The 15790-nt window shown below is 44.4% G+C and overlaps 4 protein-coding genes across 4 annotated transcripts; 2 read left to right on the top strand and 2 right to left on the bottom strand.

Annotated features, from left to right (window-relative positions):
• Positions 1–1334: 1334 nt before the first annotated feature.
• LOC125555957 (protein FLOWERING LOCUS T-like) lies at positions 1335–2617 on the top strand. The gene is made up of 4 exons (XM_048718761.2): positions 1335–1560; positions 1691–1752; positions 1982–2022; positions 2203–2617. The coding sequence occupies exons 1-4, from the start codon at positions 1354–1356 to the stop codon at positions 2427–2429; spliced, it is 537 nt and encodes a 178-aa protein (XP_048574718.1). The 5' UTR covers positions 1335–1353; the 3' UTR covers positions 2430–2617.
• Positions 2618–4578: 1961 nt separating this feature from the next.
• On the top strand, positions 4579–8598 carry LOC147971266 (uncharacterized). The gene is made up of 10 exons (XM_087523895.1): positions 4579–5207; positions 5515–5605; positions 5720–5938; positions 6045–6178; positions 6887–7168; positions 7311–7506; positions 7662–7760; positions 7903–8159; positions 8298–8373; positions 8479–8598. Exons 1-10 carry the CDS (start codon positions 4579–4581, stop codon positions 8596–8598), a joined length of 2103 nt encoding a protein of 700 aa, XP_087380021.1.
• A 3039-nt stretch (positions 8599–11637) lies between these two features.
• Positions 11638–12353, bottom strand: LOC147971265 (uncharacterized). Its single transcript, XM_087522757.1, has 3 exons — positions 12210–12353; positions 12023–12121; positions 11638–11901 (listed from the first exon to the last, which is right to left on the bottom strand). The coding sequence occupies exons 1-3, from the start codon at positions 12351–12353 to the stop codon at positions 11638–11640; spliced, it is 507 nt and encodes a 168-aa protein (XP_087378883.1).
• Positions 12354–13797: 1444 nt separating this feature from the next.
• Positions 13798–14688, bottom strand: LOC147971264 (uncharacterized). The gene is made up of 3 exons (XM_087522756.1): positions 14415–14688; positions 14025–14108; positions 13798–13916 (listed from the first exon to the last, which is right to left on the bottom strand). Exons 1-3 carry the CDS (start codon positions 14632–14634, stop codon positions 13798–13800), a joined length of 423 nt encoding a protein of 140 aa, XP_087378882.1. The 5' UTR covers positions 14635–14688.
• Between the last annotated feature and the right edge of the window lie 1102 nt (positions 14689–15790).

The following is a 15790-nucleotide window of genomic DNA, read 5'->3' as shown; positions in this document are numbered from 1 at the left end:
TGGAGCCACCTTCCAAAGTTCTTTATTGTGATTGTGACCTTGTTAACAGTAAGAAGAATAGTCTGAAATAAATTGTGTTGACTGAAAATTTGAACACTCAAAATACGCTTTACATTTTCCAGCGGAGCGAATAGGCACACAAAACTCTCTGAATTATGTATCCCCTAGGAAAATAACTACTATTACCTTCGCTCCAAGAAACTTGTCTTAGATTTGTCTACATATACTACAATCAGAACCACTATTCCATTTAATTAGCAAAAAGGGATGTACATATATTTATCACTTATTTTATAGAAATTAGAGCTAAAATTTATAAATTTAAAATGATATAAAATTTATGGTGAATAATGAGGATGTACCACTGAACTACTAACTCAATGTGTCAGGGGTTGTACTTAATGTGAGTACTATTTTCTTGCATTAACAATTTAACATGGAGTATAAAATTGTATTGTCAAAGTTGCACTGAAATATAAATTCAAAACAAAACAAGTTAAACTCATTCCCGATATATGTATAGGACGCTGCTAAAACCTTCAGGAGAAGTGACTTCGAGTTGAACTATCTTGTTTTATCGTAGGGTGCATTATTTTGGCACAGGAGCCATAAGATCTTCAGTGAGGTAGCTAAAAAGATATAGCTAGGCCTAGGCAGCTGATAAAATCAAACAGGCTCTGGTACAAAAGAACATACCTGGATGATACTTGAAAAAAGGAATATATGGGGATATAAACTTTGTTGCTTTCGTAATTCACTTGTTGAACTCATGTTCTTCTCAACAAGTACACCACCATATCTGCTTTGCGCCTTTGCCTCCGCATCCACTTTACGTGAAGAATCCAATACGATGACTGGATTCACCTAGCTAGCTAGTATTAAGAGAGAAAAGAGAGAAAGCAGAAGGGAAAACAATGGTGTCCAGGCTATTGCTGCTGGGGTATCGATCGTGCCTGAAAACTAAGTATATAGCTACCTGTGAGTTGTCATCACATTGGGGGTCAAAGAGCTTCCTTTCTAAGGCGTCAGCACTTCCTTTCTCCGTCTCCCCGTTACTTGTACATTGCATCCGTAACTGGATTTGGCATGGTTACCTCAAGATTTTATTCACTCCGAAATGGTCTCTCCACTTGGTATATGTCTATGCCCAGAGGATTAAGATGGATCTTTAAAGAAAGTTTATATTCCGATGCAAGGAATCGATCGTATCGTATCCATTTCAAGCATATAAATACGTAGCTCACCTATGCAAACTCTCATGCACATTTGAGCTTAATTAGCTAGCTAGCTTTTATTTTCCTTGCGGGAAAATTAGCTAGCTAGCTGGTGACAAGTCTTCCGATCGAGCCGGCGATGAGCACGTCAAGGAATCCGCTGGTCGTCGGGAACATCGTCGGAGAAATCATCGACCACTTTGATGCTTCGGCGGTGCTGAGGCTGTTCTATAACAACCGCGAGATGACCAGTGGGTCTGGGCTGAGGCCGTCGCAGGTGGCCAGGGAGCCGACCGTCCGGATAACTGGCTCCCGGGGGCGCAATGAAACATCACTATACACGCTGGTGAGTCACCGGCCAATTGCATCAATCGATGCTTATTGCGTCCTTTTCGAAAGAAAAGAAAAAACACTTGTCGTGGTTGCTGATGCTCCTTCTCATGCATGTATATGTTACTGCCATGTTTTGTTACTAGGTGATGGTGGATCCTGATGCACCTAGTCCAAGCAACCCTTCCAAAAGGGAGTACCTCCATTGGTACGTACGTGCTAAACTAGAGCTAAGCATTAACCAACCATTCATTTTTTCCCATGTCAACCCTAATTTCTTGTATCAGTTGATGCATCATCATACTCCTAAGTCCTAACACAAATATGCCTCCAAGGCTAGTCTAGGATGGTCTCGTTTCTTTTATACTCCTACCACAGACTCCGTGCTTGTTTATCAAGAATAAATTATTCATGCGTCCTTTTCATTTGCTGTGCAGGTTAGTGATGGACATACCGGAAGGAGGTGATGTCAGTCATGGTAAGCGGGCGACTTGGCAGAAATTAATATGGACAAGTTCCATGCATGCACTAACCAGCTGCTGCCACGTTCACTAAGAGGATTGAACATGCATGCATGTGGATTTCGCATTGTACTATTGCAGTATATGTTTAATCATGTGTTAAGTTTTGTTATTACTCTGCTGATGAAACGTGTCAGGAACTGAGGTGGTGGCGTACGAGAGCCCGCAGCCCAAGGCGGGGATCCACCGCCTGGCGTTCATCGTGTTCCGGCAGACGGTGAGGCAGGTGATCTACGCGCCGGGGTGGCGCCCCAACTTCAACACCAGGGATTTCGCGGCGTGCTACTGCCTTGGCGCGCCGGTCGCCGCCGCCTACTTCAACTGCCAGAGGGAGGGCGGCTGCGGTGGCCGGAGGTGCAGCTGAAGTCCACGGCGACAAGGCTGTCCGACCGTCGCCCATCATCGATAACAGGACCCGGTCCGACCTAATTATTGAAGGCAAAGAAAGTATGACATACACATGTACAACGTAGTATAAGTATGCATGCCGTGCATTGTGAGAGAGTGCGTGCGATTGCCAAGATAGAATATTGTGTATGTATTTGTATCTGTGTGTTTTATGGAGCTTATCAACATGACAAGTACTAAGAAGTACTGATATCTCTAATATAATATTTGCGGTACACTGAGGTGATCTTGCTCAGATGTTCGGTATATCTCCTTTGCACGCGAAAAAGTGTTCCATATAAGTATCTCATACCTTGTATATTTAAATAGTTAGCCCATAACCGAAAATGCCGTTTGGCGGACGAGCTCCATGCAGCTCGGTATCCTAGTCGTCTATAATCGCATCTAGCAGCTGCACCAATGCATTTAATGACATGTATTCGAGCTGGCAAGGATATATGCCACACTGTATTCTGTATTTTCGTGCAGTAGCATCCCAGGACTGACGAAAATGCATGGCAAGCTAGTTAGACGTGCCATCGATCCACCCATTATGTGCATGCAGTGCTAGCAGCTAATCCACTCACTGACGAACATGGGCAAGCTCACGCTCCCATGTTCAGAGATAAGCCGATGAGCTAGCCGTTTGGAATTCGAACATTGGGTCTGACGATCAGACCGTTGGGGAAATGCTCTATTTATACCGCCGGAGAACAGCAGCCTAATGCTTCTCCTCCTCTCAGCTCTCATCAGTGAATAGCTTGGAATTGCAGCAATGGCGGCTTCTTCAGTTCATTCCAGAGATAGACGCCAACACCTGCCGCTCATCATGTGCCCTGATTGCCAGGAGGTCAGGGTGGAGACAAACATCTGCAGCAAAGAAGGGCCGAACGAGGGGAGGCGCTTCTACAAGTGCCCGATCGACAGTGTAAGTTTTCATCAATGTCCACAAGAAGTTCCATGGGAAAATCGATAAATGAAGTCTCACATTGTTGTTTGTGTTTTTTTTGTGGTATGGGGCTGAGCAGGGCCCAGACAAGTGCGGCTGGTTCAGGTGGGAAGATGTTTACGCCGGAATCATTCGGCGGAGGGAAGCTCGCCTGAGGTATGGAGACCCATACGGTGTCCAAGGTTCGAGCCAAGGCATGGCTGGACATACTACGCAGACGCAGCCGGAGCAGGCACCCGAGATCGTCAGGCAGCCGCGGACTGAGCAAGCACAGGCCAGGGGAGGCCGCGACTGGCTCGTCATCTGCCTCATGGTGATCAACATGATCTTCACCCTGACCATCCTTTCACGGGTGTGATGAGCTACTGTCAAGCACGCTATCCGTTCTAATCGTAGACATATGTTTTCCAATTATCCACTGTAATCCTTTCCCTCTAGTTCTAGTTGCGAGTCACTGAGCCTGTTGATTAGGTCGTTAATGGGTCATCGAGTTAGCATGCAAAAGCTTGTCAGTGTATGCTTCAAGTTTATGTTTATTAATAACCAGCTCATCAATGTATGATTATCTGCATCATCGGATGGACACGCTAATCAGTCTGGCCAGCGGAAAAATGTTGACATAGTCAGAGAGAGGCCCCACTTTTTGCTTGACTGGTGATATCTACTTGCTGGACGTAGTAAATTGTGTTGACTAGTCAGGTCGGGTGTTAACTCTGTCGCCAACTGTGCACACAATCACCATCACCCAGCAGTAAATAGAACGCGCGCTGAAACTAGAAGGGAGCGGTGCGAGCCATCTCCCCTGCTTTTCTGCCTCGCTCACCGCACGCCATCTCGGCATCTCCTTCCTCCCCCCACCAGCGCTGAAGCTTGCATCGTATCCATGGCACCAGCCACTTAAGCAAACGGGTTCAGCCCTGCGAGTCGAGGATTCAAGCAAGAAGAGGAGGCAGTGAGGATTCAAGCAAGAACAGGAGGCAAGTATGTAAAGGCAAATCCAACTCTCTGTATCACACTCGCAGTTGCAAAAACTATTCATCTGTAGCAGTAGGGATCCATTGAAATGCTCGAGTTTAGTACGGATTATTATAGAAAGCCATTTGATTTACCAGATCCATCTTGTATCTTCTGTTCAATTTGTAGTGCGCACCTCATCACATCGGCGTCGTCGGCCGGCATGGAAAGCAATGTAGACCTAGAGGCGTCTGATTTACAGGTCACAGATAACTGGGAGTTCGCATCCGCCGTAGGCCCAGGCGCAGTTACATCTAGGATTTCAGTGCAAAAGTTGTGCAACATATTCTCCCGGTTTGGACAGTTCAAGAGGAAGTTGATAGCAGAGATTGGTTTTGAAGGCGTGCTGTCACTCAGGTCCCTGCCGAAGCTGAACCTGAAATTCAGTTCGTTCCTCATGGAGAGGGTGGATGCAGACACATGCGTAATCACCATAGATGAAGGGCGTTCAATCAAGTTCACAGCAGCTGATGTCAACAATGTTTTTGGGCTTCCAGTAGGTGGGAAAAGGATATCAACATATCCATGTGACTTGCCGGAGGCATGCATTGAGTACAAGAAATTTGCAGAAGAGCTTAGTGACAAGGGCACACATAGCCTGAAAGCTGCAGAGGCCATACTGTTGAAAGACATCCAGGAAGACTCGCCTAGCGTCGCCATAGAGATGTTTAAAATTGCCACTGTCATTTTTATTTTCGAGCATTTGCTATGTCCTTCGTCGAAGAATGACTACACCAGCGTAGACTACTGGGGTGCACTGAACACAACTTCAGAGATTAGTCGATTTGATTGGTGTGAATTTGTCATCGAGCACCTATTAAGCGCTGTCCGAAAGCTGAAGACTGATCTTCAGACACAGCACTCAACTATACATCTTGTGGGTTGCCATCTGTTCCTACAGGTGAAATGAAATGTGTCCTATTTTTCTTGTTTGTTGCAATTTTTTTTTCTGAAAATGGCATGCATTCCGTCGTGATATACCATAGGTCCATGTTGATAAGAGAAGTTATGAAAATTTTCTTATCACCCCTCATCAGGTTTTTGTGCTCGACAATTTGGACCTGGGTCAGCTAACTCCTTGAGACCCTTCGACGCCCAGGGTCTGTGTTTTCGATTATGACATCACCCGCAAGATGATAGAGGCGCTCAGTTGCAGTCAAAGTGGTGAACCAGCATTTTCAATCTCCAGGGTATGCCTGGGGACTCGCAATTTTTTTTCTATTTTTTCCAAGACGATAGGGTCGCTCAGTTGTTTTTCGAGTCACCCTTACTATGCAATCGATGATCACTTTTCTTAACAACAGGCTTTCAGGTCTGACGATGTCGGTTACTCTCGCATTTACATAATGCGGAATCCCTCACCAAACCGGTTGCTCGGCCAGAAGAGCCACATGTTCAGGACACCAGAATCAAATGCTACAAGGTACAATTCAAGCGCGGCACCCAACTCAAATAGGCGGGGCACAACTAGGAAAGGCCCTGCCGACTTTGCAAACCATCTTCGTGCCCGGTATCCGAGCCTTGTAAGTAATCATTTTTCGCACCCTCATCCCAACATCCAACATAATGACCAGCAAATCATTTTCAGTCACTACTTTTTTAACTGCCTGTCCATGTTTTATTCTGCAGTTCTCACACCCAGTAGCAATTTATCTGAGAGAACATAATGCCCGTGTCATGCGCAACATGTTCGAATTGCAGCAGGCATCACACGACGAGATGGTTGCTTTTGCAGACAAGATAATGATTAGTTTAGCTAATGGGTTTTTACCGAGTAACTTCAACACCCCTGGGCATGAAACTCATGCATTGCGAGACATTGCAATTGCTGGTACGACCCCTGTACCGTTACGTCGTTTTTAGCCTTTTTTGGCCCATTAACCGTGTTAACCAGTTAGCCTTTTTAGAAATATAGATTATTCTACCCATTAACCGTGTTAACCAGTTTCATGTTGCCCAAATGATCATATAGGTGCATCACATACCCCTGTCAATGTCCCACCAATCCGTTCTTTGGGTGCTAGCTTGCCGCCTGCAGTACATGCGGATGGTAAGTGTTTTGTTTTTTTAGGTTTCCATACAGTGGTTTAGTACCAACACATTTTTTGAGCTCTAGTAAGTGTTCCTGACATCTATTTTCCCTTTCTCGACGACCACTGAATCACCAGCTTGCTCCGCAACTCATTCTAATAGCCACAGTCTAGTGCCTGGGAAGTGCAAGGAGCTAGGTACAACACCATCGAGCAGCCGGCACTCTGTTGGATCAGCTACATCCGGCACACACAGTTTAGTTGTCATGTTTTCTCTTGGCCCATTTTTGGTGTATCCCTTCCTACATACCATCCCATAATCATCAACAGTAGTCACTTTTTTATGTGATACGATTCAGGCACGGGTAGACCAAACATGAAGAGAATATGTATCTAGCAGCCCTCATTTGAAGATGACAATGATATTTGTCCTCCGTATAGCAAAGGGAAGACAAGTCATTCGCACCGCAATAACCCGGATGCTTCATGCGCTGAATCAAAGGCCGCGACACAGTTTCCTAGTGATATCATATCAGAGTTAATAATCTTATATGCAGACAAACACCCAGATGGATGCCAAGGCTCGATTACTTTTGGCCAGAGTTTTTATGAACACACTGAGAAAATCCTGCTAGCTGGAGCTAACATGGCACGCGATCCTTGGTCAGCTGGTTCCGTGCCATCCGCCCCGTCAGCAATTGCATGTTCAGCTATAAAGGATTGGTTTGCTAGTGCAGCAGAGTGTACATTGTCTAGGTAGTACATCAATCTGTTCTGGAACACTTGTCCATCTGCATCAGATCACCAATTGTGCTCGTCAGACGGTCACTATATATTGAGATTTTTTGCACTTTTTTAAATGCAGGGTCTGGGTCATCCACAAGTGTCCAAGGCTAATATACATGACCGGGACACACATTGCTGACCAGCTTATTAAGGACCAACCGATGAGTCATGAGATGTGCGCAGTCATTATGCGGCGGTTCGGCCAGATCGACGCAACGCTAAACTGCGATGAACCTGGGCTGAGGTGGAGAAAATTCATGGAGCCAGACTTTGCTGTAAGACCAGCCACTTGCCAGTTTTATTTATATATACTCCATCAGTTTTCAATACTCAACATTTTTATCTTTATTAGCTAATTATGTCTAACTCCCCTTTTTTTCGTTTTCCTCTTTATTTTTTTGCATGTCCCATGCTCTACGACCTAAAAAAGACCTTTGCTATTGCCGATGGAGAGCTAACAACAATTAGGTCTATCCAGCAACAATTCAAGCAAGATCCCATGTCATTCAAAGTTGCATCCTGTCATATGGTTAGTTCATCTATTTTCTGACATGTGTTCTTACCAACCCTAAAGGCATGCCCGGCACCTCTCATGTTTTTGACCACCCATACGATGAGCTAACCCAATTTTACGCATGTTTTATTGAACTTACTCATTTTTTATTCAACAGTTTTATGCTCCTGCCATTCTACCATTGGGGTGGTGCCTATACGCCTTTGATTTCACAAAGAAAAAGATTACCGTTCTAGACCCACTCGTTGGCACGACTGGTTTCAGCAACGAAAGCATCAGGTTGCACGAGTACGCAACCGGGAAAATCCTTGATGGGTTGTTCTTGTGTGCGAGGCACTTCTACTCCAACTGGCCCTACAAAACAGAAAGATGGACCAGGGACTTCCCCATGATCATGGAGGACAATTTTACTAGGTTTTTTCTTTTTTCCCTTTTACTACCTGCACGGTCACCTATGTAGATTATTTTCAGATTCACACATGTTTTTTCATGCATTTTTTGTACAAAAAATGTCCAGCTGAAACCTTTTTTTCTTATGTCTTATGTGCACAGCGAGGAATCTGGGCTTTGTGTGACTTTCTTATCCAAATTTTTTGATGGCGAGAAGCTCGTGAAGTCACTAAACAAGGTATGCCCATCACAATCAGGACTCTTTTTGCAGCCATTTATTTTTTCGTGCAATTTATCATCCAGCATGAACGTTTTTTTGTTGGATTTCTTTTTTTGCTCACAGGAAAACTTGGAGTTGCACCGACACACCCTCCTGTATGACGTCATGCGACTAAAGGACAACATCTCGCTCGTCCCATCGGATGTACTTGAATTCATCAAGACCTCGTTCCATGTTCTCTAAGCATGACTTCATGCAATGTGCTTACGATCACTCGCGCGTCACCCTCGCGAAGGCACCACAACAGATTTTACGGCATATCAGCATGTATCCATGATAAATTGGCACACCTTTAAATCTCACCCCCAACATGTTCCATCATGCCCCCCCCCCCCCGTGGCCGACTTTGACTAGTTTAATATTATCAGACTTTGTTATTGCAACCATTCTTGTTGCACCCGCTATGTTAGTTGTTTTTTCGCAATTTCCGTATGGTACGTGGTGCGTTCCAACGTCAATATCCATCATCCAGTGGCGGGTTCGGCACCACGCCCCAAATGCATGATGTTTGCGCTCCTGCTGAAGCTCCCTGTGCGTGGGGTGGGTTGCAAGTGGGGAGGGCGGGCCACGAATGTCATTGTTCTAGCAGAATTTTTCGTTGCCACAATGAAAATCTTTCACCAGTGTCCATGAAAGAAGTTTTTTCTTTGGAAAAACGCTTTTTCCCCCTTGATTCCAATGTTTACCACAATGTATTTTTTAGTAATTATTCACATCAGGTAGCATTTGAGCTCGGGATCGAAATCCCTTTTCCGGTAAATCGCTGATTACCCACCCAATTGCTTTTCCAGGACATTGTAGCACCCCTCCCCCCTAGTTGATATGCTTGGGTATTAGACGTCCACCGAAGTTTCCAAATCACATACCAGGGATTTTATTGAAATTTGGTCCATAATGGGAAACTTTCGTCAATGACCAAAATAAACTTTTTTATTAGTCATTTTACTTTACTTTTTTTCCCAACCCCAATGTTTATCACAAACTTTTTTAGTATTTTTTCTGCACCAATGAGCATTTGAACGTATTGGAGGCGAGTGTCATTGTTTTAGCAGATTTTTTTTCTGCCACCAATGAAAATCTTTCACCAATGTCCATAAAAGAAGTTTTTTAATTTGGAAAAATGTTTTTCCCCTCAATTCCAATGTTTACCACCATGTTTTTTTACTAATTATTCACATCAGTGAGCATTTGAGCTCGGGATCGAAATTCCTATCCCGGTAAATTCTCCGTCGTTGGTTCTCTGCTGCGGTGGAGCATACGATCCATGTTGAGGTTGCTCAATTTGTCTTTGGCTGCGCCGCGTCTCGGCGGTCATCTATCGTCCTACTGGATTTGCCACATGGTCCCATCTTCTTTTTTGGCATGTGTAGTGTTAGGGGCGATTACCCCGAAATATCCGATTATCCACCCAATTGCTTTACCAGGACATTGTAGCACCCCCCCTAGTTGATATGTTTGGCTATTAGACGTCCACCGAAGTTTCCAAATCACAGCCTAGGAATTTTCTTGAATGTTTTGCCCATAATGGTAAACTTTCGACCATGACCAAAATAAACTATCTTATTATTTATTTTACTTTACTATTATTCTCCCAATTCCCATGTTTATCACAAACTTACTTTTCTATCCCAATGAGCATTCGAGCCTGGGAATTGGAGGCGAGTGTCATTGTTTTATTAAAAACAAAAATTGCCACCAATGAAATTCCTTCATCAGTGTCCATAAAGCAGCTTTTTAAATTGGAAAATCGCTCTATTTCCCCTTTGATACCGACGTTGTACTATAATCTTTTTACTAATTATTCTCAACAGGGAGCATTTGAGCTCGGCATCGAAACCCCTTTTCCGGTAAATCATCCGTCGCTGGTTCTACGTTGAGGTTGCTCAATTTGTCTTGACTTTTTTGCCCATAATGGGAAACCTTCGTCAATGTCCAAAATAAACTATTTTATTATTTATTTTACTTTACCTTTTTCTCCCAATTTACATGTTTATCACAAAGTTTTCAGTAATTTTCTTCAGCAATTGATGAGCATATTGGAAGCGGCAACACCTTTTAAGGTAAATGTTTTTGGTTGTCAATTCCATGTTTGCCTCCATCACAACGACGCGATGTTCCCTTCGAGTGTTCTGAACAAAACACGCGATGTTCCCTTCGCAATACACTTCCACTAAAATAACCACCTAAATATAACTTGTACCAATGGAAATTATTTGTGAGGAAAACTTATAGGTGTAGAAGTGTGCTGCACTTGTTGACATCCTATATACCAGAAGTGTTGCGCTATGGTCACCGATTTTGCTTCACTTGTCCATCCATCTAAAAAATGTTACAAATGGTCATCACACATTTCCACTGCCCTTTGAATGGCCAAACATCCTGTCCCATATACTGTCCAAGATAAGATAAGTATGTTTTCGTTTTGAAAATCTCTAGTTTTTCCATTAGATTTGACTGATCAACTCACATGCATTCGCATGAAAGGCACCCTTTGGCATAACCCTAGGCAATTCAGATACCTGATAATATAATTTTAAGGCATCATATGGATGTCCAAGACATTACACACCAGTAGTTCAAGCGATAAGTTGAGAATGCGGCAGGCAAGGTAAGCCTCAAATATTACAAACGGGGAGTTCTTAAACTAGTGTTCAGCAGGCACAATTACTACTAATATGTCTGGTCTTTAATACAAGCTTGCATAAATGGGGGATAGATGTGCTTCTGCAGGTTGCACTGAAGACAAATCAACCACACTGGTCGAGCAACCTTAGTCAGGAAAGCTCACTCTTTCCAGGCAGGCCGATGTGCAAAATGTTCGCACCAATTTTATTCAAGTCCAGATTTCAACTCGGGACGATCAGCCGGTTAGCATAAAGCCAGGCTTCTCGCCAACGTTTCCCCTTGTCGCCATCATGTCGTAAAACATCCTTTTGCGCAGAACGACCAGGCCATCCTGTTAGTTGCCGCATCGAAACAAGACAAGACAAATTAGGGGAAAATGTTGTTGTGAAATCAAGATGGAAGGTAAAACAAACAATCTGCAAACAGAGGCATACGTCATCGATGTCTTCTACAAGGTGTTCTCCAGTGAAGAACTTGGCATAGTGGAAGATGTAAATCCCGGACTCCTCTCTGAAACCATGACAAAATTACAGGAAAGAAGGGTTGTTAATCTACCAGCATGTCTTGCATCAAACAATAGAACAGAGGAGTATGCACTCACATAGAGCAAGGGACATGCATCCCCTGGTTGTACTCAATGTCCCATTCAGCCCTGTTGATAGTGAACCCATCTGCCAGCGTTTGGCCAACCAGCTTGAGTCCTTTGAGCAGCAGCTCTGCATTTTGAGCATGGAGCCTAGCCAACATGTCTATATCCTGGAGATTATGAACTGGGTCAAGTACTGTCAGTACTTTTCCCAGCCTATCGAACGTGTACAGGCACCATGCCCTTGAATCTTCCAGCAACACAGGTGCCATTATCTACAAAACAACAAACAACGAAACCAAGTAGTGAATTAGTGAGAAATAGCGGCCAACCTAGTATGACTTGATTTACAAGCACAGAACAGCAAACATGAGAAAGTAGATTGCAGGCGCTCACCAGGCGGCACATCTTGACAGAGTATGCCAGTTTCTCTGGCAGGAACATACTAACGGCAGTTTCCATATCATACTCTCCTGGAGTCATGAGGAATTGAACCTGAAGACAATAGCAACATGCATAGAAATTCTTTTAGGAGTAGCCTAGTATAAGAACAACAACAAGTTTATTGTTTGATGAAACTAACCGCAAAGTTAGCCAGTGTCAAACAGCGCCACACAGGCTGCCCTGTTCCTTGCATCATATCAACTTCCTTCTCGTTGAACATCCTAACGCTAGCGTCTACTGTGTAGTAAGTCATGGTTCCATTTTCGTGGAAACTCTGCACCATCTTTGTACCATCAATAAATAGTTCCCACGGCACGTTATGCATAAACCAGTCCCTGCCAGACACAAATATGGGTGTCAATAACAAGAATTATGTTATTTTTCAGGATTCTTTAGATGCATTTTTTCCAATCCTTGGTTGTAAGGCTGGATCATTATGATATGTGCAGCGAGAACTTACATGAATAGCTCATCATTGCGGCAAGCCAATGCATCCTGATAGAAATTGACCCAACGAAATGCAACTGGCTCATCATGGGCCACACCAAGCTGGAATGGGGACAACCCAAAAGCTACATTGTCTGGTTGAGCAGGAAGCAACAGCAGGAGCTACATCCAATGGAGCTTGAACTCCAGGACCAGCCATAGCAGGTGCTGCAAACAAACGCATACCAGTAAATAAATCTATGGTTTTTTGCTGTTGCAGCAAGTTCTCTTGAAATGTTGCTTTAGCATACCAACCAAGCAATGCCCTTTACCTGGTGATTCATCAAAGCTTGGCCCACCAATTGCTAGGTTGCGTCTTGGAGTGTTAGCTGACAGCCGTCTGATCTGGCGAGGAGTTTCATCATTTGAAGAAATCTGATGGTAGTTTGCATTCCCGGAGAGATCACTGTCGTCCACATCAACAATATCATCATCACTGCTGCTTGTAGTATCATCTGCATTTTTTTAGAAAATAGGATATCGCAATCTATGCAAAAAATGTTTGCTTAGACATCTCATCTAGTATCGATGGTTTATAACCTGAAGAACTATCATCGCTGATGTATTCAGTTGACGGACGCCTAAAGGCCAGAGGCATGGGTGCCTGCACTGCACTCCCACCATGATGGTTGCTGCCGCCAGATGCTGAAACACAAAAGAGATATATTTTTTCACCACTGACCATAGTTGCAGCAGAATGCGACCAATAGTAATGCGTCAGGCAAAGTAAGCCTTAATTTTTACAAACGGGAAGCTGAAACAAAAAAGATACATTTTTCATCACTGGCCATAGTTGCAGCAGAATGCAACCGAAAATAATGCACATCACAAGGCCAGATGCGATCTGGGCAGTTTTTTTACATGATACCATCTTCAAGTTGGATATCATGGACATACATTTGACACCATCTGCTTGTAGCTGGCAAGGAATCAATGTCTGGTCATATTTTTGTCTATCTAAACAATCTATAAATGGCGGCAACATGTGACGCAAATCTAGATGAAAGTTCACCTTCGACTGAAACCAACGCAGGCTCACCATTGCCGTCTTCCAAGCCAACCCCAGCATTAGCATGTCCGTCATGCGCTGCTGGATGCAGTTCAAAAGCACACAGAGTTGATGTCAAGTTATGCAATACAGCCAACATTCATGTCTCATGCATGATCATTTTCATAGCCCAAAATATGCATTTTTTTAGTATTTTTCCATAAATATTCTTGCATCCCCCCATGCTAATAGTTTATATCGAAAACTGGGACCAGTGATGTACATAGATAGTACCCTCACTAGTAGGTGCTCCCGGCTCGCCATTGTTGCCTTCCATGCCTGACTCCTCAACCACTTGCTCAATGTGTGTGCCTGGAGAAATAGGAAGAACACCAATGGCGTGTCAGGTCAGCCCAGCTATGCGATGTTGCAAAGTAGAAATGAAATTCATTCAGGTAATGAAGGGCAAAAACATCTAACCTGTCTGGATGTTTAAGTTGCTGATTGCCGTCCTCTGTATAGCAGATGCTGTTGTGCGTGCCATAGCAACCATGTCCTCTCTCCCTACAAAACAACAAGCATGCGGAATATCACTAGGATGCAAAGGAAGGCGATTTGTTGTGCTCGTCATAGGTTGACAGTATTTGTTGTGCTCGTCAGCAAAATGGCACCATGCATGTTTTGTTTATTTTTCTTTTATTCCCTTTTTCCCTGTTTTAGATTGCGCAAGAAAAGTTCTACAAACGCCCTATCACCCTGCTACCACACTAAAAGAAATATATTTTTCAGCAATGGAAACTTACAGCTATTTTTATCTAAGATGCAACACAGATATTGAAAAAACTAGAACAAAATCCACAGATCACAGACCTTGATCCCCTGGAGGGAGCGACAAGAACCTCTCAGAAGCATTCCTCCACCATTCTGCACCATCTGTACCAGGGCCGTATGACAGTAAGTGCAATATTTCAGCCACAAACATGTCAAGCATCTCTTCCAGTTCTTTCTGGCGTCGCTCGCTCGCCATGTTCGCTATCTCCTCCATCTTTGCTTTCTTCTGGAGATCTAGTATGCGGAATGATTCTTGCATGCACTCTAAATCTTTATCATCACCAAGCTTAGTTCTTTCCAAAGTCAGAGACAAGGCCGCAGCCGCAGCGCGGGTGATCTGTGTCAAGGAAATCCAATCAAGGCGATGTGAGAGTCAGGGAAACCAATCTCGCATGATAAATAAGTTTCACAAGCACAACAATCACTGGCAGACGGGGAACAAGGCGCTGTGGGTGGAATATGAACTACCTGCGCGTTGAGCCTACGACGAGCATCACTTGCTCCATCAGCAGGGTGTGAGGATGACCCAGCACCCAAGTCTGGCGATGCTGGGGCAGCATGGGGCCGAGGCAAAGGGTTTTGGGCTGCTTCGTCGCCCCCAATCTGCACATCCATCATTCTGTTAGCAAAAGAAAACTCCCACAAAAAATGCTCAGCACATCACAAGATGACTTTCCCCTTACCGCAAGCATGCCGCCAAGGAACAAATGAGTCGGGAAGTGCTTGGCCAGCATGGTTTTCATCAGTGAAGATCCATAAATGGCGATTCGTGGCCCAGGAAGGCTCTCAAGGGCGTCAACACCATGCTCCTTGGCGTCCAAGAAGAGCAACTGCAAAAGAGGACAGCCATGCCAAAAGAAGCAGTATCACTCATGAGAACAGATAGTAATTTTTTGCTGGTTGTAGTACAGGAGAAGTAAAACTTGTACGCACCAGGGGGACCATGAGGCATCTCGGAAGCACAACATTACTCGGGTGGTGCGGCAGCGCTTCCCTGATTGCCCTCGCACCCTCACTGAGGACGTCCACAACCAGGTTACAGAAGTCAAACTCGGCTATACGGTTTGGGTTTTCAACAACAGGAAGCAACTCATCTGGAACACGAGCCGAGGCTGGTCATGGGGCTAGGAAGACTGCACCGGCATACAGTGTGTATGCCGCCAACAACTTCCGTTCCCTTGTAGCATCTACCTCCCCAACCATGGCCTCCTCTAGGATAGCTAACACCCTCTGCGCCGGAACATTGCTTGATCTAGCTATACCCGTGCCAAGAAGAGCATGAACCCTAGCCAAGACTGCAGGCCTGCTTGGTGGCTTACCCAACGGGATGCGTATGCCGCCTTCCTCCAAACCTAGGACTCTAGCACACGCGCGAGCATCTATTGGCACAAACACATCATCCCCTGCATCTAGCA

The sequence above is a fragment of the Triticum urartu genome, chromosome 5A (genome assembly GCF_056163025.1).
Source record: "Triticum urartu cultivar PI428250 chromosome 5A, HENAU_Tu73, whole genome shotgun sequence".
Lineage (NCBI taxonomy): Eukaryota > Viridiplantae > Streptophyta > Magnoliopsida > Poales > Poaceae > Triticum > Triticum urartu.
The sequence above is the reverse complement of the archived record's forward strand: the minus strand, read 5'-3'. Positions and strand labels throughout refer to the sequence as shown.